Source organism: Mugil cephalus, chromosome 6 (assembly GCF_022458985.1).
Source record: "Mugil cephalus isolate CIBA_MC_2020 chromosome 6, CIBA_Mcephalus_1.1, whole genome shotgun sequence".
NCBI lineage: Eukaryota > Metazoa > Chordata > Actinopteri > Mugiliformes > Mugilidae > Mugil > Mugil cephalus.
The window spans coordinates 25,733,647-25,760,437 of NC_061775.1; the positions used below are offsets into that span (position 1 = coordinate 25,733,647).

General features: G+C 41.7%; 1 protein-coding gene across 2 annotated transcripts in view; it reads left to right on the forward strand.

Annotated features, from left to right (window-relative positions):
* LOC125009051 (carboxyl-terminal PDZ ligand of neuronal nitric oxide synthase protein-like) overlaps positions 1–26,791 on the forward strand; it is a 205,493-nt gene that overhangs the window by 122,874 nt on the left and 55,828 nt on the right. Inside the window, exon 7 of one of the 2 annotated variants that reach the window (XM_047586582.1) lies at positions 5,305–5,519. In XM_047586582.1, the coding sequence (XP_047442538.1) occupies positions 5,305–5,519 (215 nt within the window). The remainder of the gene's footprint in view (positions 1–5,304; positions 5,520–26,791) is intronic. The other variant, XM_047586583.1, reaches the window with a different exon arrangement.

Consider the following 26,791-nt stretch of genomic DNA (forward strand, 5'->3'; position numbering starts at 1 on the left):
TCCATTAAAGATCATGTAGCTACACATTAGATTTGATTTGGTTGAAAAAATGGTGTCAATGGGGATCAACAGGAAAAAGGACCAAATCTTTGCTCTGTTTTGAGATCTGAGTGAGCAGCTCTTGCAGCGCTGGAGCTTCCACAGTGACAAGATCAGAAAGCGAAGGCAGATACATCAACATCATTGAGTAATTTAGCGGGACGACTCGGGACGTGTATATACAATGGACAAGCCCATCGTGACGTCACCCGTTGGATTCTGAACCTCAAAAATGAAGACTGAATTGAGCAGAGCCCGTTTTTAACATTGGGGTCTGCAGGGATTTGCTCCCTTTTGGAGCCTCAAGTGGCCACTCAATGAACTGCAGCTTTTTACCCTTCTGCATGGTCTTCATTTCTCACCCTCGGAGGTTGGTTTCACTCTGCAGGCGACCCGAGCCACTAAGGCCACATCCGCACGTACGTAAACGATTCCTCACGTCAAGTATTTCTCCGTAAATGTCGTCTATTGCGAAACTGCATCACACGTATCCCAGGCCTATGCGTGCCGCTGTTTCTGGTAGAGGTGAAGCATGTGCATCAACGTTGCACGCCATATAGTCCATAAACATTTTTTAGCTCATGGTAGCAATGAAGCAACAGTATATGTTGGACCTAACCACCCAACAAGGGTCAATATCTGATGCAGCACCATCACGAGCCCATAGTCCACCAGGCTGTTTACACGAATGAAATGAAGATGGAACTGCACAGGCTCCATATTTTTCTTTTTCACCCTGGAACTTGGATTCAGAAGGGTGCAGTTCCAGTCTCAGGCAGATCCGGATTCGTCACTGGCGGCAAAAAATAGTGCAAACGTGGCCTAAATTCCTCGGTCACTTGAAGGGTCAGTTGAGCCGTAATGAAATGCAAACCTTCCACACTGCAGACGACCCGGGACAGCGCAGTGGAAAAACGGGCCTAGACACAACTGGAATTTTTTCTGATGGTGCAAACGTAGTTACGGTAATCCATAAGTGTGCTTATGCAAACGAGCCACTGGCGACACATTCAGCTTTAAAGGCTCAATAAAAGCAAATTGCACTGAATTATAGTGGGTAGGTGACGGTATCTCTTGCATACATATGTATCAGCGACCAGTTAAACACTAAAAATCCTCCCTGGTTCATCCTCCTGCTCTGCATCTTCTCTATCGTCTGTGCTCCAGTGATTTCAGCAAAAGTGACTTTTGATGCACTTTTATTAACTTCAACTCCAGCGTCCAGCAAATGAAAACTGAGCCGACTGGTTGCAGCTTAGTGTAATTACACAACGATGCAGGTATAAACGCTTTCAACTGCGTAGCTCCCTACGTTGAGTTCCGCTTCCTTAAACACTTAGTTTACACTAAATTCAGCCTTAGTTGAAGGAAAAAGACGAGAGAACACAAGAACCGAGTTCTGCTGTGTCTCCTTCTGCTGCTGCAGTGTTGGTGTTTTAAAAGAAGACGTTTACGCCGACTGATTTGTGAGAGTTTGTGCTTTGAAACCGTGTATAATTGGATTCATTACCGGCCAAAATGCTGCATGAGACAGAAACGTTGTGGCTGCTGCACTTTGTGAAGGGGTGAGGACACACGGTTGTGTCTGAACGAGGACGATCCAGGGATGTTTGACGTTTACTGGGTTTAACTTATTCGGTTCCTCCTGCGGTGGAGTCAGTAAAAGAAGCACTGTCCCCGTTTAATGTTATAAATCCTAACGTTACAACACAAATCCACACTGTGGACGTTGGTTCAGTGATGTTCTAAGGCCCCAACGAGACGTCCTCTTTGAACGTCACTTCAAACGGAGAAAGACACATTTTGGCTCCAAAATAAATCGTCTCTGCACAAAGAAGCCTCGTTCGTTTCCTTCTGTTAAAGTAATTAACACAAAGACACAGAGAACGAGACACGACGACTAAGAAAAATAAAGATTCCTAGTTGTCTCCAGTTGTGTCTATTTGTCTCTAGTTGTGTCTATTTGTCTTTAGTTGTGTCTTATTGTCTTTAGTTGTGTCTAGTTGTCTTTAGTTGGGTCTTATTGTTTTTAGTTGGGTCTGTTTGTCACTAGTTGTGTCTAGTTGTCTTTAGTTGCGTCTTATTGTCTTTAGTTGCGTCTTATTGTCTTTAGTTGTGTGTAGTTGTCTTTAGTTGCGTCTGTTTGTCTTTAGTTGTGTCTAGTTGTCTCTGGTTGTCCTTTGTTGTCTTTAGTTGTGTCTTATTGTCTTTTGTTGTCTTTAGTTGTGTGTAGTTGTGTCTAGTTGTCTTTAGTTGTCTCCAGTTGTCCTGCGTTGTCTCTAGTTGTGTCTAGTTGTCTTTAGTTGCGTCTTATTATCTTTAGTTCTTTCTTGTTGTCTTTAGTTGTGTCTAGTTGTCCCTGGTTGTCCTTCGTTGTCTTTAGTTGTGTCTTATTGTCTTTTGTTGTCTTTAGTTGTGTGAAGTTGTCCTGCGTTGTCTCTAGTTGTGTCTAGTTGTCTTTAGTTGCGTCTTATTGTCTCTAGTTGTGTCTAGTTGTGTCTAGTTGTCCTTCGTTGTCTTCAGTTGTGTCTTATTGTCTTTTGTTCTCTCTAGTTGCCTCTTGTTGTCTTTAGTTGTGTCTAGTTGTTCTTTGTTGGCTCTAGTTGTCTCTAGTTGTCTCAGCAGGTTCTTAAGGACGAGGGTCTTCATGGGGAGGACAGTGTCTCTGGTCCTGCTGGATTGTTAGAGAGGGGGTTTAAGTGGAGGAGGAGGTGGTGGAGCAGGATGGAGATGATGGAGCAGGATGGAGATGATGGAGCAGGATGGAGATGATGGAGCAGGATGGAGGTGGTGGAGCAGGGTGGAGGCTGTGGAGGTGGTGGAGGACGTGTGGGTACGAAGACGGATCCTGCAGCAATAAAAAATGAAAGAGACACGAGCAGCAAATGACTGAAAGACATTTAATCTGAGAGGCAACTCCTTAAGGAGAATACTGGTCCTCTTCCTCTTCCTCTCCCTCTTCCTCTTCCTCGTCTCACCTGGATCCCTCTCTCTTTTCACATATCTCAGCCCTGTTACCGCTCTGGTTCAGTTTGGAGCTGTAAGGTCCAGTTTGACGTGTTTGGAGTCGTGTTTCGGTTTCATGCCGGGTGATTGCAGCGAACCAACAGAAATAGCTTTTCCACTTGACTCTGACCCTGAGAGCTGAGCTGCTGCAGCTGCTTTTAATCAGCCGCACGACAAACGCACGTCCACCCGGGGGGGGGGGGGCGCGTCTGAAAACAACAAGCAAATAATGTTAAATTAAAGTAAATACAAACTTTATTTGAACTCAAACAGAACTTCTTTTCTTTTTTTCTTTTTTTTTGCAAGGCTGCGATACAGGACGACAACTCTGTCAAATAAAGGAGAAGTAAAGGCCTGTTCACATATAAATACTGTTACGCAGAGTAACGCATTACAGAAGTAATCAAATTACTGTAATGCATTCCTTTTTGCTGTAACGCAATAATGTAAGGCATTACAAAAAAATAAATATTTCACTTGGTACGAATGTAATTAAATGAAGTGTTTTTATATAAAATCGAGATCTATACCTCAATATATATTGAGCCATGAGTCATAACTGCTCCATTATATTGTACTATTGTTAGCATTAGCGTAGCTTAGTCATCACCTTCCACTGGATGGAAATTAGCTACACTACTGAGATTTTGGAGAAAGTAATTTAAAAGTAATTTAATGCTTGTAAGTAATTACTTTTAAATTACAGTAATAAGTATTAAGTGATGCATTATGTGTTTTTTTTATGTAACTTGCCCAACGCTGGATATAAATAGGGATGAGTAAGTATATCCTGAAGGTTTTAGCCGATACAGGTGCTACTTTTGAAACGATGATTGTGCTTAAACAATGGAAAACATTCGCTTTTTGTGACGTGCAAGTTGAACAGAATATTAATTTAAATAATATAAATACGACTAAGCCTAAGAAACAACCAAAATAATATAAAATTCACGACATTATCATAATAAAAACAGCCTTATCATTACAGGTACATTTCCCAGCTTTTTCCAGGTGTTACCTCCTTTTGCACAACATCTCCTCCGAGCGCTTGTTCAAGGTCCAGGTTAAGGTCAACTTCATCATCCCCGAGGGCCGGGTAGTTCTGCAGTCAGCAGGGCTAAAATAAATAAATAAATAAATAAATAAGCAGATAAAAAACAGACAGTGCAGTCATACATATGGGGGCGCAGACAGTGAGGGAGGACGTCTCACATGATGCTATTAAGGAGCCCAGGAGTGACAGGGACAAAGAGTTTACAGCTTATACTCTGCAAAGAGAGGCTTAAATTAAAGAAAAAAATTAAAAAACAGAAAGTTTGTTCAGATTAAGACCAGAAATGTTTCTGCACACTCTCACAGTGCTGTGTCGTAAACGATTCATGTTTTCAGGGACAACAAATAAAAAAAGAAAATGTTAAAACAGACTCAATGAATGAAGAATAAAAAAATCTTCATAAAACAGCTGTCAACATTAAAAGTCCTCAGTTGTTGCATTTTCCAGAGTTGTGCATTTTCTTTTGACTGTTTGGCCTTAGACATTTTGAAGGTTAACTTCCATCCATGCAGATGAGAAAAGGACGTGAGCAGCAGAGCTAAGGGAGCTAAGCTAATTAAAAACTCAGTGGCACCAGAATCTGTGGTGCTTTTCGGTCTGGTTGCTACCGTTAGCATCAGCACCGAGTATCGGCGCCCATCCCTACACACAGAGTCAACTGTCTGTCACCTCTCACTTTGTTAGTTGGTTTTCCAGGCTCTGGTTGCCGAGGTAACCCTCTCACATACACCGATCAGGCAAAACATTATGACCACCGACAGGAGACGTCAATAGCATTTAACAACGTGGAACCTATAAATTAGAAGTGGGACCCGTTTCCTGTGGACTTTACCTTCTTAAAATGAATAATGGAGATGAAAAACATCTAGATGCATGATCTTCTGCAATCATCTAGTCCACGCTCCTACTCACACAATTCACCGTGTTGATTTAAAACAATTTTAATGAGGTTTTTCTGAACTGCCAAAAGTATTTCCATATAAAATGTGTCTCTAAGTTCACACTGACTTTAAGGACAGAGGATGTATAGTGTTAACTGCAAACTGTCTCCATTATTAATGATGTGTATATTTAAATTATAACAAAAACATGAGTGTGATGCATTATGTTTGATTCCTGAAGAGCTGTTTCTCACCGATGCGTCTATGTGTGTCCGCCCATGTGTGCGTGTGTGTACATGCTCATGCCCACATGTGTGTATGCAGGCGTGCGTGCTTATCCACCTGTGTGTGTGTGCACTTTCCTCGGCTCAGCTCGCGAGCTAACAGGCGAGGAGAAGGCGGCGACCGTCGCCGAGGAGACGGACATCGACGCCGAGGACGTGAGCCACGCGGCGACGGAGGAGCTGAACCTCAACAGGGGAGTCACCGACCTGGACGCCACGGCCAAGACGTCCGACCTGAACCATGCAGAAAACAAGGTAAAGCAGACGTTTTCTGTGTATTATCAACTCTGTATAAAGATTTAATGAAGCCACAGGTTTTCTGGAGCTCAGTGAGACGGGGCATCTGTTGTGGCCATATTAGCTGTGTCTGACTAACTACCCTTAAACAAGCTATTTGACTTATTTAAACCCATAATTCACTCTTTTTTTAATAAATACTTTGAATGATTTTCTCCGTCCGACTCACTTTCAACTATCTGTCCCTGTTAAATGATGAAAAAAGATAAGACACAAAGCAATGAAATACTGCTGCAGATATTATTATTTTTTATCTGATATCTTTAACCTCCCCAGACCTGAGCTTTTGTTTGGTTTGCATTTTTAATTTCTCCATTTATATTTATTTGGAATTAGTTGGACCTAAGAACTATTAAAAATTAAAAAAAAACTAAGCATCGTCTTTGAACAGGAAGTAAAAATAGAAAAAGTAGAAAAAATGATGTCCTCATGTGTGGACACGGGGATTATTTCATGTCATTATAATAAAGTCACCTCAATGTAAAACTGATAGTTTCCATGTGAATTGCGAATAATGAAGTCCATATGTCCGGGTATTTGCTAATTAGCGAAGTTATAGCTCGTTACTATTGATAGATTTTTGTAATATTAGAGTAATATAAACATAAATAAATAAGTGTCAACTGTAAAGTTTGAGGAGGTTTTCTACCTTGTCCACAATCATGTTTTTACACCAACTACTGTCTAGTTATGAGGATAAAAGTGTAAATGAAGCAGAATAATCTGCCACAAACCTAAAACTTAACGTCCCCATACGAGGACGCAGGGTCTCAGGAGGTTAAAGACAAAAGATTTATGACTTTTTGTGCCTTCAGACTGTGTACGACTGAATTTCTATAGAGCTCAGTGAAGGCCTGACGTTTTAAATAAAATTACGTCTGTATAACCCAGAACCTTCTTGCTGTGCTCTATAGTTTTAGGGTTTGATTTTCAGCCTTGGTTTACACACTGTATGTGTGTTTTCTTGTGTGCTTCCTCTTGTAAGCAGTGAATTATGTTTATTTTCTTGATGTGCAGTAGAAATAAAACACTACAGAGAGAAAACTTTCCCAAACAATGTCTACAAAACCATACACACCAGGAAAATGTTATCGTCACGTGAGATTAGATCTGTTCAGTCAGGATTTTCTTAATGGAAGATTTGTGAATTGATAGCAAATATAACTTTTTGTCGTTTCTATAACAGAGGATGTGGGATTGTTAAACAAGTACTGCACCACTATCCTCCGCCTACACATGTTTTGCAGCTAGAAGTTGGTTTGGAGTCACTCTGTTGTAATTTTACCGTGCAGAAATGTCGTCATAGGCGTCATCTGAGCAACCAGAGCACAAAAATGTCTCTGGCTGGTTTGAGGACGTTTTTTTTTCTGTGCATCGTCAGTTGAAACGTGCCTCATAATTAATGAGTAGTTTGTGTCATATTTTAAAATCTTGACTTTCGTGCTCGGTATTTCTTTCTGATGTGTTTGATTCTTTGGTGGTCAAAGGAAAACAGATGAACTCAGGAGGGCGGCTCATGAAGTGGAATCTGTTCGTGAAGTGTCAGTTCGGGTTAAAGTTTTAAAAAGCTGGCATGAACTCAACTATCTGCCCCGTGGTCTCAGGTTGTCTCGACCTCACAGTCTACAACAACAACAACAACAGCAGCAGCAGATATTCAGAGTTTTCACAGACTGATTTTACAAGATTTCCCTCAGGCTCGATCAGGCATAACATTATGACCACCTTCCTGATGTTGTGTCTCCAAAACAGTTGTGATGCATCAGAGAATGGACACGGACCAGTCACAACTGTTTTGGATGCACAATATTAGGATAAACATGTCTAAGTATCATCTTTGTGAATGAATTTAAGGTCTGCACACAAGACACTTCAGCTAAAATGTTTTATTTCATGTAACCAATTTACATGACTGTGCACTTTTTTTGTTATTTTCACTTCTACCTCATTCTTATTTTATTCTCATGTCTGGTTCATACATGTTATTTTATTCTCTCATGACTCTTGGACTAAATAATTTCCCTGCAGGGATCCGTAAAGTCATCTTAAACCAAAAGTTCATGAAGTTTTTAATTTTATTTACGTCTCCTGTCAATGGTCATAATGTTGTGGCTGATCAGTGCACATGCCTGAATTAACTTGCGGTGACGTCGAGTTTACATCAAGTCTGTGTTTGTGTCCAGTGCGACTATGGAAATAGCTCATGTTGCTTTGGCTTCATGTTAAAGGCTGTCGTCAGTTTGCTGCTCTCCATCCAGTTTGTGTGTTTGTGTTTGTGTTTGTGTTTTTGTGGCCTGGGTGGTGTTAGAGATTCGACACAGGACATTCGACCTCAGACCGTCTGCTCCCCTCTGTCCTGTGGTAGCTCAGCCCTGGTGGCTGTTTACTATCTATAGCTGGAGTGTTGCTCTCTGGGCCGCCCGGGGTCTCGGCTGGCAGAGCGGTGCAGTTTACTGGGATTCGGGGTGTAGTTGTGTTTTAGAGCGAAGCCGCGATGGGAGCACGACGCTGCATGATGATGATGGAGGAAGAGGAGGAGGAGGAGGAGGAGGCGGCTGTTTATTGCATTCGTCTTTGGCTTGAAACACTGGGCCCCGCATCAAGTTGGCAACAATGGTTGTATCATAATCGTTTTATTATGTTTTGATTTCTTCATTGCTTCTCACAGCTGAGGCAGAGCAGGTAGTAGACGGAGGCAAAAAAAAAAAAGGCTCCATTCGTGCCCTCAAACATATTTTTATTTCTGTGTAAAAGAGAGAAATCTTCTTACGCCTCCACGCTGACAACAGCCCCCGACTTTGAAGTGTGATGCTTTCAGGCCCGAGTCCGTCCGTCCGTCTGTTCCATTCTTGTGGATGCGATTTCTCAGGAAACGTCTGGAGGGAAGACGTCCTGATGTTCTGCAAAAAGAAAGAAAACGCTCCCATTAAATTCCTCGGAAGCCTTCGCGGCTGCGTCTCTAGAGTGAGGTGATTACTCTAGTGTTTGTTTGTTTGTTTTTTTCACAGCATTGTCTCACATTTAAAATCCGTTTGGTTAAAGTGTCCCCGTCATCGTATGTGAAACGGGACTTGTTTGCTCATGAGAAACATTTAGAGAATCTTTACTTCGCTCCCAGGCAGCTAAGGCTTGATTAACTTCTATTTTTAGTGCAGCTAAGGGTAAGTGTTGCCTTTAATTCAAAATGCACCACTTTTGTAAAATATTTAACCAAATCCACAATCTTTTCTCTTGCCTTATTCTTGATTATTGGGTTGGAGTTAGGTTGGAAGACAATAGGCTTGTTAAGACATGCTCAACGAAACAACACACTGGCTGCATACACCGATCAGGCATAACATATGACCACCTTCATATAATGATATATTTTATTTATTGCACTTTACATTTTGACAGTGCCACAACTCTGCAAAAAGGTTAGTAGATAGTTAAAAGGAAGAGCCTCTAAAATACATTCAGGATTTTTAAAAAAGAATAGGTTTTTAGGTGTCGTTTGAAAACACCAATTGGAGCTTGGTTCTGGGGCCTTGGAGGGTGTCTGAAGTGGCAGAACGGAGGGTTTGTGAGGAGGTCTGGGGGGTGAGTTCCTGCAGGATCTAGTGAATTTGGAAGCCAGGTCAACATCCTGTGATGTTCTTCATGTTTTGAGTTGTTCCTAGAGTTTTTTTTGTGTGTGTCAGGCTGCATCCTCCTGCTACAAGCAAGGAGTGAGATTACTATGGGTTGGGGGGGCGGGTGGGGTGGGGGCCTGGTCTGGTCTAGGTGGGGGCTACATGTCTAAATAACATCCACACCAATGAATTAATACCAGGTCCAAACGTTCTGCAGCAGAACATTGAATTATCACAAGATGGTTTAAATGTCATTTACTTCTCCTGTCTGTGGTCATAATGTTGTGGCTGATTGTTCCAATAAGCACCAATATGTTTCCTAAAGCAGATGGTTTGAAGCTCAGTGTGTTAACTCCCAGATAATGAGGTAAGTAGTTAACGCCCATGTGAACATCTGCATCTTTAGTGTCAAATCCCTGTTCTTAATAGAGCGATTACATGGATTACAGGGCATCATAAATATATAAATATATATATTTTTATATATAAGATGACATCTGACAGTTCAGAAAAGGCTCTATTTAAGTTCTGTTTAAGCTGCTAAAGTTTCCAGCTCAAAAGAACAAAACAGCATGAATAAAAGAGGGATGTTTGATACACAAATTGGCTGCTGCTTCCTGACCTGAATAAAACATCGCAACAAGATCCATCGCTGGGTTTCGCTCTGAGAGAGAGAGAGAGAGTGGCTGAAAAGTTGCCAGTTTTTCCCGCAACATTTGCCAGAATCGCTGTTTTTATTTATTTATTTATTTATTTTTGTCAGAGGGCAGGAAAGTTAACACAGCCAGAAAAATGTCTCGTTCCGTTTCGGCTACTTAGCAGATTTTAGCTGCATTATTTATTCACGCTCTCTAATGGTCTAGTGACCACATGCGCTAAAACTGATTCAGGAGGAACAGTTTTTTATGTTCTTTCCCTCCGTGCCCCTAAAGAAAATAAATAAATATTCCCCTTTGCATGAAAGCCCTGATCTGTTGTTAACTCTGGATAATTAGGAGGTTCCTCAGGCGTTCTCAATTAATGGTAAATGATTAAACAGGCAAGCGGCGAGGCGCGACTCCAGGCCGGAGTTTATTCAACTTTTCATCATCCAAATGGGACTCGGCGCTCTCTGAAATATCCCCATTAACTCCCCGCATGCAGACTCGCCAGGCCCAAGTTTTTTAGATCCTAACTCGGAGTTACAAAACCAAGCTGCTCAGCTGATTAACAGTCCTCGGGCCCCATTATCGTCAGAGTTATGAGACCTTTCACTGCGGCTGCTGATTAGAAGCAACACGGCGTGAAATCACTGAAACAACCGGCTCTCGGTGGTGACCTCTGTTTTCTCAGGTCAGCGGAGGAAGTGTCTGCTTGGTTTTTCTCTCTCTTCGACACATCTCATCAATCTTAACCGCCTGACGGATTAAATGGGAACGTGAGAGGACAAGAAGTAGCAGCGAAAAGGTGACGGTGGATAAGTTGTGCGTGTCTCCTTCGCGTTAGTAGTTTCATTTCTGCTTTTCCGCGGCGGCGCTGAGTGTGTGGAGGGATTTGATTCACTACGGGGGGCTTCTCATGAAAGGGAAAGCAGCCCCGCGAGTGTTAAAGTTCATTCTCTTCCTGTCAGCTCCCGTTAGACTGACAAATCCCTCGGCTCTCCCGGGTTCAAACCGTCCTGGGGGACTCGGCGAGCAAGCATCGGTCCTTCCCGCCCCCCGGGTCTTTGTATCTGCTCACGGGTTTGAGTCAGGACGTTGTGAAAAGCCTCCAAGATCTTGGAGATGAGTGCATTTTACTACTTTTCAAGATGCCGCATGAGATGGATGCTTATCAGTGGGTTCAGTCAGAAAGTGAGCGCTTTGGAGAACAGGGAGAACGTGGAACCAAATGTTAAACTTAGACATCTACAGATTTACAGACAGGCACATCCACAGGCAGCCCTGTGCTGCTGCAGACGCTGTGACCTGTGCAGCCCATACATTGCTTCTCCCCCACTAACAGAGTACTGCAGCTGGAATCTGGAAAATGCTTGTACTCATAGACGTGAGAACCCCTCAACAAACAAAGCTCTATTTTCTTTACTTTACTCAGCACCAACACATTAGAGTCATTAGCAACAGTCCAACAACTTTTACTGTTGTTGTTAAGTAGGAGTTTGCTACCTGACATTTTTTTTGACAGTACAGGTTGTCAGTCAGCCACAGGAAATGTTTATGCTTTTGGTTAAATTGAGACTTTGTTTTCATTGTGTCATTTTTATAATGTAAATGGAGAGAAAAAAAGCAGTATCAGGTCCAAATATCGGCTCAGAAAAATTGGCAGTACGTATCGCCCTAAAAAAAACGATATCGGTCGATCTGTAGTTAAACTGATTTCAAATCTAAAATTTTGTCGTAGGCTCCTGACCCATGTTGTTCATTCTGCCCTCATGGAACCATTGGCTCAGATTCAGATTCATACTTTATTGTTAGTGCTTTACGGGTTATGGCGGAGTTAACTAAAGCCGGTAGGTTCAAGTCGTCTGTTTCTGTTGGTGAGGGGCAGCATGGTGAAATAACAGCTGGCACAGTACATGATGACTGGTTTAATAATGCTACGGTGCAGAAGGAGTAGAAGGTGGGGCGGCTTGACTTCTTGCTTGGCTCCGTGTTTGGGAACGTCAGGTGGTTGCTGGATTCTGGGAGAACGTGATCGATATCGGTGCTGACAGGGGTTCAGTTTGAAAATGGATCCTGCAGTGCATCTTTTAAATGATGACTCTCAGCAAAAAAAATAAATAAAAAAAGTGGTTGACTGGCTTAACGGCAGCCAAAAAGATTAAAGCCCAGTAATGGAGACCCCCCCCTCCCCTTCATGACACTTCCAGGGCTTTCTGGACCTTTTGTATTTGGAACAGTCTTCAAAAAGAGGAAAAAACAATCCTAATATCTGATATCTTACTTAACTTTTGCAGTGATAGGTGCTTTCTTTGTGAATATGGACTCGGTTGGTTGAAAGGTGGAGGGTGATGTTGTAGCATTTGATATTTAATGAAAAAATTGAACGAGAGAAGTAGGAGTTTGGTCCATTTAAGCGTTTGTTTCCTTTGTGTGTGAAGTAGAAAGAGAAGGGACGAGCGCTTGTTCACATGGGGTCCGTACACCGCGCGCTTTGATAACGGTTTCGCCTCTGGCCTGTTTCCAGACGCTGTCAGTCAGGTGTAAACACTCTGATCCGTGAGTGCATCGCTACAGGCGCCGCTCCTCTGACAGCACTCCGCCTTCTCATCGCCCCCCTCTCGTATTTTGTTTTATTTTGTCTCCCCCACCACTCCATTAGTGTGCCTCAGTTGTTGTAGACCTAACGGATCATAGTCCTGCTCGTCTGACTGAGACGCCCAGATAGTCCGGTTAGAATTTGCTCTGGCATGTATACGCTTTAATCGGACTTTAACTGGACAATGTGTGTGTGTGTGTGTGTGCATGCTCCACAACCGCTGAGCTGGTTTATTAACCCGGAACCAAAACATCCAAGAAAGCTGGTCACCGAAGACCAGACTCTGCTGGACAACTTAACTTCAAACGTCGAAACCATTAAAGCCTCCAAATACACTACACTGCAAACTCAATATGTTTACAAAAAAAATTATTGTATTAATCTGACTCTAACCAGACAATTAAGGTGCATGTAAACACGTTATTCCGACTGAAATCTGAGTTCTCCTTATCTGATTAAGACACGAAGATAATGCGATTGGAAATCGATTTTCTCCAGCATGTATACGTCTTAATCAGACTTTAACTGGACAACGCGTGTGCCCATGCTCCACAACCGCTGCACTGGTGTATGACCCCAAAACAAAAACATCCAAGAAAGTTGGTCACAGAAGAAGAAGAAGAAGAAGAAGAAGAAGAAGGTAGAAGAGTCGGTAGAAGAACCTCCTGAGGGTTAGCGCCATCTTATCTGCACCAGGATTAGCGCACACATTACATATGAGATTAAAAAGCTGAACTATTATCCACCTGATAATCCAAAAGGCTTTGAATTAAGGCAACTGGACGTGTAGAATTTCTTGAAGACGTTGCATCTGAGTAGCTTCTTAAGTTCTGAGAAACTAGTTGAGGTTCAAATAGGAAAACTCTGAGAAACCCATCAGAAACTTGACCAGGTGCCATTAATTTCCATAATTTCCATAATTTCCATAATGGCTTCACACTCATCTCTCAGAACTGAAGAAGCTACTCGGATGAAACATCTTCAAGAAATTCTACATGTCCAGTTGCCTTTATGCAACGTCTTTTGGACCATGACCTGGAAGACTGAGAACCTTCACAGACATATCCATCTGGTTGTTGTTTGACACGCTGGTCTGACACATGAATGACTCCATATATTAATTATGTGACGTAATGGGTCAACCAGAAAAGGGGCCGTATTAACCTGCTGAAAAGACACATATCACCACTTAGTGTAGAGGAGGCAGGCGAGTTCCTGTCAGTTATTTGATTTTCTCCATTGCATGTAAACTGGGACAAGGACTGTATACAGAAAGTTGAATTTCGAGCACAGCTCGATTAAGCTGTGGATGTGAGCGCACTGACTGTTTGATGGGACTGTAAAAATAATTGTTAGGAATTAGCCGAGCTTAGTTAAAAGTTGTCTTGGTGATTGGTGTAGTTGGAAGACGTTTAAATCATTAAAATCGGCCGGGGGAAATAGCTCGTATGAGGCTTTTCTTTCAAACACATTCCTTTTTGTCTTTTTAAGAATAGAAAAGTGGCTGGAGAGCTACTGGTGTCCTTCAAACCAATGGTGCACTGGAAATAATGGCTGAAAGAAAATGGAAAAATCATGCATAAAAACACAGTTCTCAAATGTGTTTGAAAAAGTAAAAAGGCCTTTAATTTAACGGGCTGGTTTCGGCCCATTTCGGCTTGCGCCTTCTTCAGGGTGTGGAGACACAGTGAAACACAGTAACTGTAGTTACAATCACCACAGGTGCCATTAAATTAAAGACCCTTTACTTTTCCAAACCCATTTTAGTGCCTGGACCTGGATTTTTTTATGCGTTTTTCTGCATGATTTTTCCATTTTCCTTCAGATATTCCTATTTTTATTGACAGAAATAATTCATTTGCTTCTTCTTTCATGCTGCAGCTCATCACTGCACTGGCTTTGAGGAAAGGGAGCATGCATTCTTCACAGTGTTATGTCACCAGTAAATGCAGCGTGTCTTCTGTGCTGTGAAGTCAGACGGCTTCTCTTCCTCTGCAATGTGAATAAATAACGAGGTTCAGCAGAAGGTTCTGAATCACAACCTGAGCAGCGTCCTTCATTCATAAAATATCACTGGAAGAAACGCCTGAAAAACATATGTTGCGCGTGTTCGACGTCTACTGCAGATATGTGATGGAGATGCTTGGACAGTTTATAGTTGGTAAAAGAAGAGGTCAGTCTGTAGTCAGGCTGTTATGATCAGGACTTTTTAATAATCAGTCAAGTTTTTCTGCATTTCTATAGACGCTTGTTTTTCAACCACATTGAACATCTCACATCTTGGTCCATGTACCTTTAACCATATTAGAAATTGCATGCTTTGAGATGACATGTTGGTAATTCTCACCTTATATTACAATACAAACCTACCTTACGATTAAACTTTAGTCGAAGAAGTAGATGCATTAAGGTGGGTTCTTTGTTTTGCAAGTGAAAGTGCAAGCAGAAAAATATAAAACAGAACCAGAAAACAACTTAAAATACATGCATGGAACATCAGACAGTCCATGAAGAATATATTTCTGTGTCCCTTTGCAAAAAAAAAAAGGTTTAACGGCGGAACAGGTTGTGACTGTCCTCTTGCAGAAAAACACATAAATAAAGGATTCAAGGACTCTATCCGGTCTCAAATTGTTGGACACTCGTTACTCAGCTGTTTCCTGGTTTTTGCTATTTCGCTACTTGTTAATAGTAATTTCAAATATTAAGGTGATTTCAACAAAAAAGTGTCCGGTGAACCTTGAATGGTAGAAAACTATGTGGGGCAAAAAATAGTTAGTTTCACCAGCCTGTTCTTATTCAGGTGAATGGAAACAATTATGCAAAGTGACTCAAATGACTCAAATCCTTGTGATGTTAGGGTTATTTTTTATTATTTAAGTCACTGCACGATGGTGGTGTCTGTGTCTATGTGTTATGACTCCATGAGCCCTGGGTTTCCCTGACAAAGGCCGCCAACCCAAATGGTCTAATAAAGTTGTTCCATTTACTGTTAGTGTTTCTGGAGTCTTGCCCTTTTTGTATTTATTTCCCTCCTCCACGCTCTGTGGGAGGAGGTCAAACCATAATAGGAAAGCACAGCTGTAATTCCTGTGTTTATTCACCTTCTTGTCAGTTGAATTTATATAAATATTTCTAACACTGTAAGAAAAAAACGCATGCACACTGACGATAAAATTGGCTCCGTTCTCTGCATAATTTGAAGAGTTGCATGGTCGCAGGGTTTTGGCACCGAAGCATGAACATCTGCTTCTGACCGTTAAAGTGTAATCACTCATCCAGGGAGACTGTAAACACAGTTTTCACACATATGGTGACTCACTGGGCCTCATCTCAGGACGAGGGTGTGATGATGAGCTGCATGAAGAGGTGAAAGGAGGAAGCAGGGTTAAGGATTAAAGTGATGCTCATAAGTTTTCTGTAAAATGCAAGATGTTGGTCAAGAGTCTCCCTCGTTGTTTCTCCGTCCTTTTACCTCCTTCAGCTTTAAACTCTGTGCTGCAGAGACTCTCACATTTGGCCTCACAGGACAAAGACTCATCATCCAATGCTCTTCACACACACAAGCAGGTAATCGAGATGCAGCCTCTCTGCTTTTCACCGGCTGTAACCTGAATGTTTTTTTCTCTTAAACCCGTTTATACGGGAGGCGTCATGCAGCTCATGAGGTTGCGGTGCGATGATTTGATTCCTCAGCAAGCGTTCCTCTGTGTTTGTGTGTGTGTGTGTGTGTGTGTGCAGACTTGTAAATACAATTTTGATTTCTGATTTCCACCCACGTTCGAGGCCGTTCACCCCTGAGCCTCGGAGATGTTCTCCTCAGACTTGTCAGCTTATTGCAAGATGTGTTAAACAGTGACCCCTTTACAGGATTCATCAGATATTCACATACACCGACATTATGACACATTATGACCACCATCATAACCATTTTCCTACACTGGACCAATACATAACTTCTGCAATACTACAGTAAAATGTGGAAACTTACCAAGTTTGTGGTGGTGACCTTCGGTTTTGGACTCAGCTCTGCAGAGAAAACTTAACCACAGCTTCAGAAAGCATTTCCAGCAATCACACATAACTTAAACTTAAACAAACTTTAACCTCCTGAGACCCAAAGTTTTTTTTGCATTTTTAAATTATCTAAGATATTTAGGGTTAGTAGAACCTTGGAAGTATAAAAACTAAGCATCATCTTTGAATGGGAAGTAGTTTTTTGGGGGAAAAGTTACTTTATATGTGGACACAGGGATTACTTCATTGTTGAATACAATAAAGTCACCAATGTGGAACAAATGAATAAAACTATTCCAGTTCCTGAACATGGCTGTGCAAAAACTAAAATCATTACAAACAATGAAGTTCCAACGTCCTCAAACGAGCACTTGCTAATTAGTGATGTTGAAGCTCGTTACTACTGATAGAATTTGTTAAATTTCGTCATATCAAACTAAAAAAGTGGCAAAGCACAAAGTTCAACTATTAAACTTTTGTACCTTGGCTGTCAAATGAATGAATGAATGTTACAGAATAATTACAGAATTATCATTATGAACAAATTTACACAAGTAGTCGGCAAAACAATATCCCAGTGATCCAGTTGTCACCAGATGGTTGAAATGTTATTTACTTCTCCTGTAAGTGGTCATAATGTTATGGCTAATCGGTGTAAGTTACGTTTCTGTCTTTCTTTCCGTCCCTCTCTCTTCCCGTTTCACTTATGTTCCTCTCCATTGCCCTTTAGTTTGTGCTGACATTTAATATTCGAACGGGACCGAGTTCGTGCCAGAAAAGTAATCACTGCAGAGGATTTAACCAGCCGTGTGCCAAAGCGTCTCTGCACCAACAACGCTACAGGTGTTCCCCGGTAAAAATACGCCCAGATGTTAACGTTAACGCTGGTCTGATGCAAACCTTGAGACGCGTGTGACGACCAGCTGAAACCTACCAGACAAACTAGCTTGCACAGACCTGATGCCTCCACCTGCCGTTAGTGTAGATTTGGCATTAACATCTGTCTGGGTGAATCTGAATCTGAAGTGTGTCGTCTTTAACCTGTGCCTGTGTTCACACCTGACTTTAAAAATGCATCTCCACATGCATCCACCGTCAGGTCTGAACCATTGACTTTTCTGCATTTACATCCAGGATCCATCCGTCTGTTTCTTTGTTTGTTTTCGGTTACGATTTAGTCTGGACAGTTTGTGATTCCATCCTTTTTTGTGCTGTAGCTTCCTCTAGCACTATATATAGATAATGCTTCCACTTCCACTCAGTTTCTGCCTCTGTAGCAGCCTTTCGACGCAGTTTCTGCTTTAAAAGTTTTAAATTAGTGCAGTTCTAGCTTGTGTGATTTCTTTTCTTCTGGCTGTGAATCCCAGCTGAGCCTTAACTGGAACTTCTCGGTCCTGGTCCGAGGAGTCGCTGTGCACATATCATATTTATAATTGTCTTGGCAACATAACAGTCAGTGTGTTCGTCTTCTCCCCCAGAGACTAGAGCCGCACTGTTTTTATACAACCGTGGTAAATTGCATCCACTTCTCGTTCCTGGTCTGAATCAGTCACTGATTAAACTGCTTGGATGAAAACCAACCAGCAGAGCTCTGAGAAACATTGCAATAAGTTCAAAGACATGCAAACGAATGTCCACAAACTATGCGACTGTATGGCATCATTAAAACGTAATGAGGTAGCCATTAGCTAAGGAAACAAGAAATGTAATTTAGAACAGCTCGGACAACAAGAGCATCAAAGGCAGCTATTACAGCACAGATGGCACCGAGGGTATAGAGTTGCTCAAATATGCTGCGCACATGCATGTGTTCCTGACAGCTTCCAAACCCTACATTTTCAAATAAAGGACCACCCGATGCCGCGCTGAAATTGAAAGCAGTCAATGGAAATTGGGAAAGGAAATGAAAAACCTTTTCTTAAAGGTAACACAATGCACGCCGCACGCGATTTGTGGTGCGCTGCATATTTTTTTAACACCGTGACACGCTGTGTTGGAAATGTGGCCTAGTTGGACCAGCAGGTCTTCCTGAACCAAAGAGAGGATTTTATTTTATTTTTTTTTTATGGCCAACTGGAACTGACCGTAAGAAATATGGAAAGTTAGCAGCAAGTAAAGTTAGTTTGCTGTTCAGCTAAAACATGCAAAAAAATCCTGAAATCCTGAAAACTCGAAACGTTGCAGTTTATTACCACGTTACCTTAAAATGGAGCTGTTGCATAAGTGATAACCTGACAAATATCAGGTTATCACTTAGTGGAAGAAATCTGGCCTCTGGTTCCTCCTGGTCTTGGTTTGTCTTTGGTGATGTTGTAGAAAATCTCAGGCACATCTGTCTAAGTCGTACATTGTAATGGACACAAACAGGATTTTTTCTCAGCATTAGACGACGGCGGCGCCCATCAGCAGCAGCCTGCACTGAGATTTTATTCTCTCATTCATTCATTCACATGCTCGTTAGGGTCATTGGTGATTGTAAATTGGCCGTAGGTTTGAGTCTGAATGTCTTTCTCTCTGTGTTAGTCCTGAGGTAGATTGGAGACTTGTCCAGGTTGTCTCACGTCTCTCATCTCTAGTGGACAAACGAAAAATGAAATAAAAAGATGCAGTTTTCAATGGTAGAAGTTATTTTTCATCTAGGTTTCCTTTTCTTTTCTTTTCTTCTTTTTATTTTTTTAAACCTAAACACTGAGAGAAAATTAAAAACTTGAGTTTTTCTCAGACAGTTGCCCTCGCTGGAATAAACAGAGACGCGGTAGAATACAGTGCATTATTTTAAGAGGCTCTTTGGTTTCGCTTTGACTGAAAATCACTTGTCTGACTGAGCTTCTGTTACATACAGCCCACAGGTCTGTCGCCTGGGGTTTGTCAAAGGGAAATCTGAAAAAGTGCTTGAGCTCGCGAGCTGAAGAAGAACTTCACTCGGTTATTATATTCAGCTGCCGTTGCTCCTCAGATACAACGCAATGGTATTAGGACATATTATCACCCAACAGACGGTAAACATAGACGTCACTGTCGGCTGGGGCCACGCCCCCCTGAGTGACAAAAACATAGTGAAATATATCAGTAAATACAGCGGGACTCAGGAGAATGTGGATTATCAGATCAAATTAAGAACAACTGGACTCAATGATCCATACGAACCAGTATGGATTTGGAAAAGTGAAGTTTCAGTTGGTTTTAGTTCATTTCAGTTCTGATAAAACTGAGAAGTAACGTTAGCCATACAATACTGTAGCATTTAAATAATGACGAGGAGTGATCACAAATATTCTGTTTATTGTTTTATTGTTATTTATAAAACACTGTCGGCCGTAGCTGCGCCAAAAAACAACAGTATCCTCAAACGTAACTTAAGAAGTAACTTAAGGTTTGACTTCATCAATAACAACATAAATTAATATTACCGACACTAAATGTGAACCACAACACCAGGTTTCTGAGTCTGGATTCCAGCTGTTTCTTCATAATGCAGTGATACATTTACTTCTCTGTTCTTTGGCAGATTATCTGTAAAAATATCAAATATATCTGTGCTTTTCAGATCTGCTGATTCAGCTCTTCACCCTTTTTTTTAAAAATAAAGCTATTAATTTTACAGTTTAGATGCTATTAAAGCCTGTGATTCAAACTAATGCTGCTAATCTCCACTGTCACTTTTTGCCGCTCAGTGGCCGTAACCATGGAGACGTCTCTTAACCCAGTATTGGTAAGAGTTCTCTTCCCTGACTTCTTTTTAGAAACAGGACTACCTAACCTCGGTGTCAAATGAGCACCTTCACCTGAGTGAGACTCTCTAGCTTCTACCACTGCTCTCTGAGGGCTCTTCAGCTTAATGGCATGATGTGACAACACAGTCAAAGCCGCAGAGCGATGATCTCTCGTCCGGCTTTGATGGAAGCCAGATCCTGACCTGACGAGACTCCCGGTGTTTTCTTCTCACCGCTGTGTGGGAGGGTGGGAGTTTGTTTGACAGACGGACTCTAGGAGGAGAAGCAAAGACTTCATTCGTCTGCCTTTTGCTTCCTTTCCGTCTCGCTCTCTTATTTGAACCTTATTTCGACCTCTTTTCATTGGTTTCTCCCTTTCCCTCAGTGGGTGTAACCATAAGCTCAAGGAAGACCTCCTGCCATCTGCAAATAACTCGTATTAGGATGTTTATTTGTGGGAATTAGATGGTAATAGCAGAGTTTCCTTCTGGCAAACAAGACTCAAGCCGATATCACATCGGTGTCTGTTATTCCCTCCATCCTCTTTAAATCTCCTGCTCAGTTTGAATGTTCCTTCTCTGCCGTCTCTTCCGTAATTGGCTTTCACTGCGGCAAACACATTGGGTGCACTGGGGTGGATTGTTGTGGCTCGTTCTGTACGGTAAACACACCGCAGAGACGCCGTGTTGAAATGGAGCCGCTGTTGTCGCTAAGCGTTTACTCTGGTTTATATTCATCGTCGAGCTTTTGTGAAACAACATTATCAGCGATGTTTGTACTCGTGCTTGAATCACGTTTAGACGCTTGGTGTAGGCCTGTTAAATTATCCTAACTTTGCATTATGTGAATGGTTGCTTTGCTTCCTTTGCAAGCTCTACCTACGATGTATCGCGTCTCTGGCTCAAAGTTCAGGTAGGTTTAGTCTGCAGCTCCTCCTGGGATGCAGGGTAATAGATAAACGATGCTCGGATGTTGTCATCCTCATCACCTTTGGTCCCTTTGCTCTATTCAACATAGTTCTTTTAAATGCCGCCGCTCTTCCTGTAGCTCAGTCAGCCATTTATTTTTTATTATTATTTTAGGATGCACCCCAGGCGTCATTCAGTGTCTGAGAATAATTTGGCGTCCCATCTCCACACCTGCTTGGAACCACTATCCCGTGACATTTTTACGGGTTATACGAGCTTGGCTGGAAGGGGTGCTGTAATTACAGGTCAGAATAAGGTGACGTATTTCAGATTAAAAAGAAAAGAGATGAAAAAAAAAAGAGAGAGTTTGGCCCAGAAGGAGAAATGTTCCTGCTGTTTCGATGACTTTTTGTGTAATTTGGAAGCTTGTTTGAAAGCGTTTTTAAAGCTGCGTGACATTCTTTGTGACCAACAGGGGGCAAAACTTTTCCAAAGCAAGATCATAGCGATAAGGTCACAGCTGAGTCCAATTATCTTTTTTCCTTAGATTAGTTTTTATCTCTGTGAAACGTCCAGTGTCTGCTCTTTGCTTCCTCTAAAGTATTTGTTTGAATTTTTATTTTTGGCTTGCAGTGTTATGTAGGGATATATAGGATAAGACCTGTGTGACTTAACCAGAACTCAAGGAGGCTTCTTCAAAACATCTCCCTGGACGATTTAAGTCCCACCTAGAACATTGTGTGGAAGTGGACGGTGGTATTTTGAAATGGCAAATATAAAGGCTTGTAGGTTAAACTGTCATTGTTATAAGTGATAGGAATGGATGCTGCTCTTGAAGATGACTGTGCAGATGTACATTTGAAGTGGGATTTCTTTCCCATCTGTGTTATGTCTTCCTCCGGAGCGGCCGACAGCCTGTTTATGTCTGTCTGCTCGTGCTGTTTCTCTATAATTGGGAATAGTTCCCTCTGTCCACGGTGCTTGAAAGCCAAACATGTCATCATTTTCCCTCCTCTGTTGAATCATCGTATTCACTCTCCGAGTTATTGTAGCTTCGGCGTTCGCCTGCGCTCACGGTGTCAGAGCCGCCACGGCAGCGCAGCATCTGTTTCAGGTGTCTCAGAGTTACTCCAATGAAAGAAAGATGGTGTTTTAAAGTTGTTTTGAAGGAGAACTTAAGGAGAAAAGACAAATGCTCTCTTTTTCCATCTGTCACTCCCGAACATAGACATGGATCGGTTACTTAAGTACATTATGAAGACTTAAAACAATTTCCTGTAGACCTACTCTATCCTTAATTTCCTGGGGACTAAAACTTGAACCATCGCCTCGGGGTCGAGACACATCAAGATGCCAATCAGCTCTTGCTGCCTGTGGTTCTCAGCTATCTGAGCAACGCTATATCCAAAAGAGCAAAGTTGAAACGAAGACAACTGGACTTTTGCCACTTTGTCCAAGCAGCGTCCTCATTTCTAAATGACTGGTCTTGAGTTGGGGTTTTAAGGTGCCTGAAACTCAGAAGACTAAGGTCTGTGAGCGTCCAGTCCTTGGCATCGCGTCGTGCACCGTTGGCAGTAGTCATCCACCCACCTTGGCTCCTTTTTAGCCAGTTCAGCATGTTGAATTGGCAGTGAAGTGAGTCGGTGAGATTGGCCTTTCAATTTAGAGAAGAGGAAAGGAAGTGACTAAACTAAGCAAACGACCAAAGTCCAGGGGCCACATGCAGAAGGTTCTCGATTTCCATTTTCATCTCATCTGAATATTCCAGTGGGAGAATATCTTTACAGTGATCATCTGGAATGAAAAAATGAAGCCCAACTGTTCAGCAAAACTCAGGAAAGGCCCCGTCTGTGTTTTATTGTTCATTGGATGGATCCTCATTAGCTGCCACCTTGGCGACCGCTGATCCTTCTGGGGTCCTAGTGACGCTCATCCCAGTGATCGGGCTAGTTACAGCTCTTTTGGTTAGTTATTCCCTCTTACCCAAGCTAGACATATACATGCTGGGTGATTGTAAGCTGTAGTCTTTGTAGTGTGTCCCCGAGCAAATCTGCCATTAGCATATTGCAATTCAAGTGTTATGAGAGAACAGTTGACTTCAGTGCCTACTCTGGGTTGTGTTTACAGGGTTTGACGTTATTTTTCCACCAATCACAGGCCATTTTACGGAGTGTTGCTGTTTTGGGTGTCCCAGTTGGTTACTCTACACAAGTTGATGCACATTCATGTCCTATTGCTAGTGAAGGCTCAGTGGTGGACTTCTCCATGCTGATGCATTTTATGCAAGGTACAGCGACTGGAGCTGTTAGTGCTGAAGTTGGGGACACTCTGGACTGATCATGTTTTCACGCTGAAAAATAGTCTGGGTTTAAGTACGTTCACGGGGAGGAGGAGGGAGTGAAACTGCAGCTGTAAACTTAAAAAACATGTCTTCACCTTAAAAGAGGGTGGTGTACTTTAGTGGTACTACTTTCATAGTCCTATAATGAATACACAACCCTATAATGTGACTGTATTAGGTCCCCACCAGTGGTCACTTTTATCTTTCATAGTTGTAGTCAGTAAAAAGTTCTTGTTCACTTTTAATTATTACATTTAGTAAAACTGCAAATAACAACATTAACAGCTATTCCATACCTCGTCTTTAGACAAAATAGCAGTCAAAATTTATTGTATTTTAAACACCTTTGGATCAGCCAATTTATAAGACTGGAGCGTCCATCGCAGATAGATAAACTACATTTATGGACAATTTTGGTTAAATGATAAATGCTAATCCACTATGCTGTCCACTGTTTAAATATGTACCATGCAATTGAGAGCCTGCAACACTGGGTGTATGATTGGTGAAATGTTGGTGAACCATCTAATGTAAGCTGATGACCTTGTTATTTTTAGTCCTTCTAATGCAGGACCACAACAACTCCTTAATATCTGCACTGAGTTTGGAGTAAAACATGACTGACATTTCCTGCTCTCAAACTGTGCTGGCAATAATCTTGAGGTCTGTAGAAGGATTAAGTACCTTGGACACTTCATAACTGATCACCTGAATGATGATGATGTGTATAGACAATGCTGTAAATTATACGTCCGGCCAAACACTGTTGCACGCGTTCAGCTTCTGTTCAGAGCAGATGAAGGTGACCCTGTTCAATTCGTGGCCAAGCTACAAAAGATGTGGCATGCAGAGGCTGCAGGTTGCATAAAATGATGCTATGCGCATTCTTTTAAAAAATATCCAGTGGGGAGGGAGTGCCAGCCAGATGTTTGTCACTGCAGGAGTGAACACATTTAAAGCACTTTTAAGAAGTTTAAATTCATGCAACGACTGGAGGAATCTGGGAATAGTACTTGTAAATCCCGCTCTGAGCTGTGCCCGATATACCTCCAGTCTCTGGGTGCACTGGCTGAAATGTTTATGTATGATTTTTATTTTCATATTTTCTGTATTGTATTTTGTGTTGTGTATTCATGGACTTGAGACTGGAAACGATGTTTCATGCATTCACCAGATATTAGTTTTAGCTCATCAATTTTGTCCCAGAAAAAAATGTTAGTTGACAAATATTTTATGTCATCGTCTTTGTGAACAAAATTAAAACTGGTCTCCACATGAGTAATACTTCAGCAGAGTTGCTGGTTTGTTGCATGATGCCATAAGAACAATTTGTCTTCTTGGGTAATTTACACTCATTCATCTAAAAGATACATGTCGGACAGATCATAAGTCTTGTGTTCCACTCACGTCATTGTCTATGTGTCACCGTACGGTATTTAAGGAGAGACAGATGGAGAAATGTTTTGGCGTCGATGCATTTGAGCTTGTTCAGGTTCAATTTAATCAGTTTGGCGAACCCCCTCCCCGCGTTGCAGTACCAGTCACTTTGAGGCGCTTTGTATTTGTATTAGTGATGTGACATTGCTTGGATTCAAACCACAACCTGTAATACGTGCTTAGACCTGGCAGGGGTCCACCTGTATTCAAAAGATAGAGGTGACATAACAAAAGCCAAACAGAGATGGGAATAAAAAAAAAAAAAGTGTCATGGTGAACGGATTAACTGATTGTGCCCTTGAAAAGGTATTGTGTTGCAATACAGATGAAGTGTAAAGATATTTATCTTTAAGGACATCTACTGGCACTGGATGCGTGAAATTCCTGACCTTTCATTTGGAATATAGATGATTTATCCTTAATAATCAAAAGTTTTAAAACAGAGAGAGCGGATGAGATGACGTGGAACAGTGCACATGTAGAAAGGAGCATGTGGGGTTGGAGAATGGCTCAATATTTGGCATAGTTCAGTGTGCTAATGGCAGACAGTGAGATAACCAACACCAGCAGCACTCATGCATCCTTAAACCATGATACTGCCTCCACCATTTTTGACAGTAGGTACTGTACATGCTAGAGATAATGCTTCGCCAGGCCTTCTCCATACTCTCACATTAGCAGGAGGAAGATAAAGCTGGAAACTGGACTCATCTGACCACAGAATCTTCTTCCAGTTCCTGACTGTCCAGTTCTTGTGTTCTTTGGGCTAATCTGTCTCTCACTGATCAGAGGCTTCTTGACAGCCTTGTAGGACCTTAACTCATGATCTATAAGTCGACCACGTGCAGTGCAGGTAGAACACGGGACACCAGTTTGGTTTGAACACTGCTGTCGGAGCTCCTGTGATGTCATTTGGTGGTTTTCCCTGCACATGTGGATCAGGGTCAGGTCATTCCTTGCTGAAGAAACATTCGGACGCCCAGATCTTGGTTTGTCGTCCAAGCTGTTGGTTCGTCTGTATTTCTGCTGAGTGGATCCAATTGACTGCACTTTCTGGTGATCTGGAGGCAGCTGTACCCTTCCTAGCTGAGAATCTGTATCTTCAGGCATGTTTCCTGCGTTAGGTTCCTTCTTTTAGCAATTTTTGTCTCTGAAGGACTTTCAAATGTACTGGCTTCATATAAACATGAAGCACAGCAACAGGAAAATGTGTCTTTTAAGAAAAAGCACGGTCTTCATTAGTGGATCACTGGTACCGAAATGGCCCAATATTCAAAATTGCTTATGTATTTGTATGGAACCAATCAACTTTAAATTTGTAATGGCTGTTTTAGGATTTGTTTAGTATTTTGTCTGTGACTGTACTAAAAGAAATTGCACATGAAAACCTAAGAGTGATTCTTGGTGGAAAACGGTCAGTATTTTATATGGATATAATAATCGGTACATGGGTGTTAGGACTTGTCTTGTTTGGCTTAAGTGTGAGACCAAACATGACTCCTCAGCCTGTATCAGTCATTTTCTACATGGCTTTGGGGCATAACAGGGCATTGCAGGTTCACGTTATATTCCCATGGTTTCTGCGCTGGGCTGAGAGAGTTTTATTTTATTTATTTATTTATTTTTTTGTTCTCTATATCAACTTTTCACCTTGAAACACTCCAGTGGGGAGAATCAGGGTGGGGAAATCTATCCAGAACAACTGTGCATTCAAGCTAAATAGCTGCACTTTCTTCCCATTCACTGAACCCTTGAGAATTAAGTGTGGCTGTTCTATTTTGAAACAGAAATTGGTTTATATATATATACAGCGCTGCTTAAAAAGCAATCAAAACATCACTCAAGTCCATAAAGAGAACACATTCAAACAAGTGAAAACAAAAAATAGTTAAACCTGCACCAATAACGGCAACTAAATGTTTCTGGTAACTGCAGATCAGTCTTGTACATTTATTTAATCCAGAAA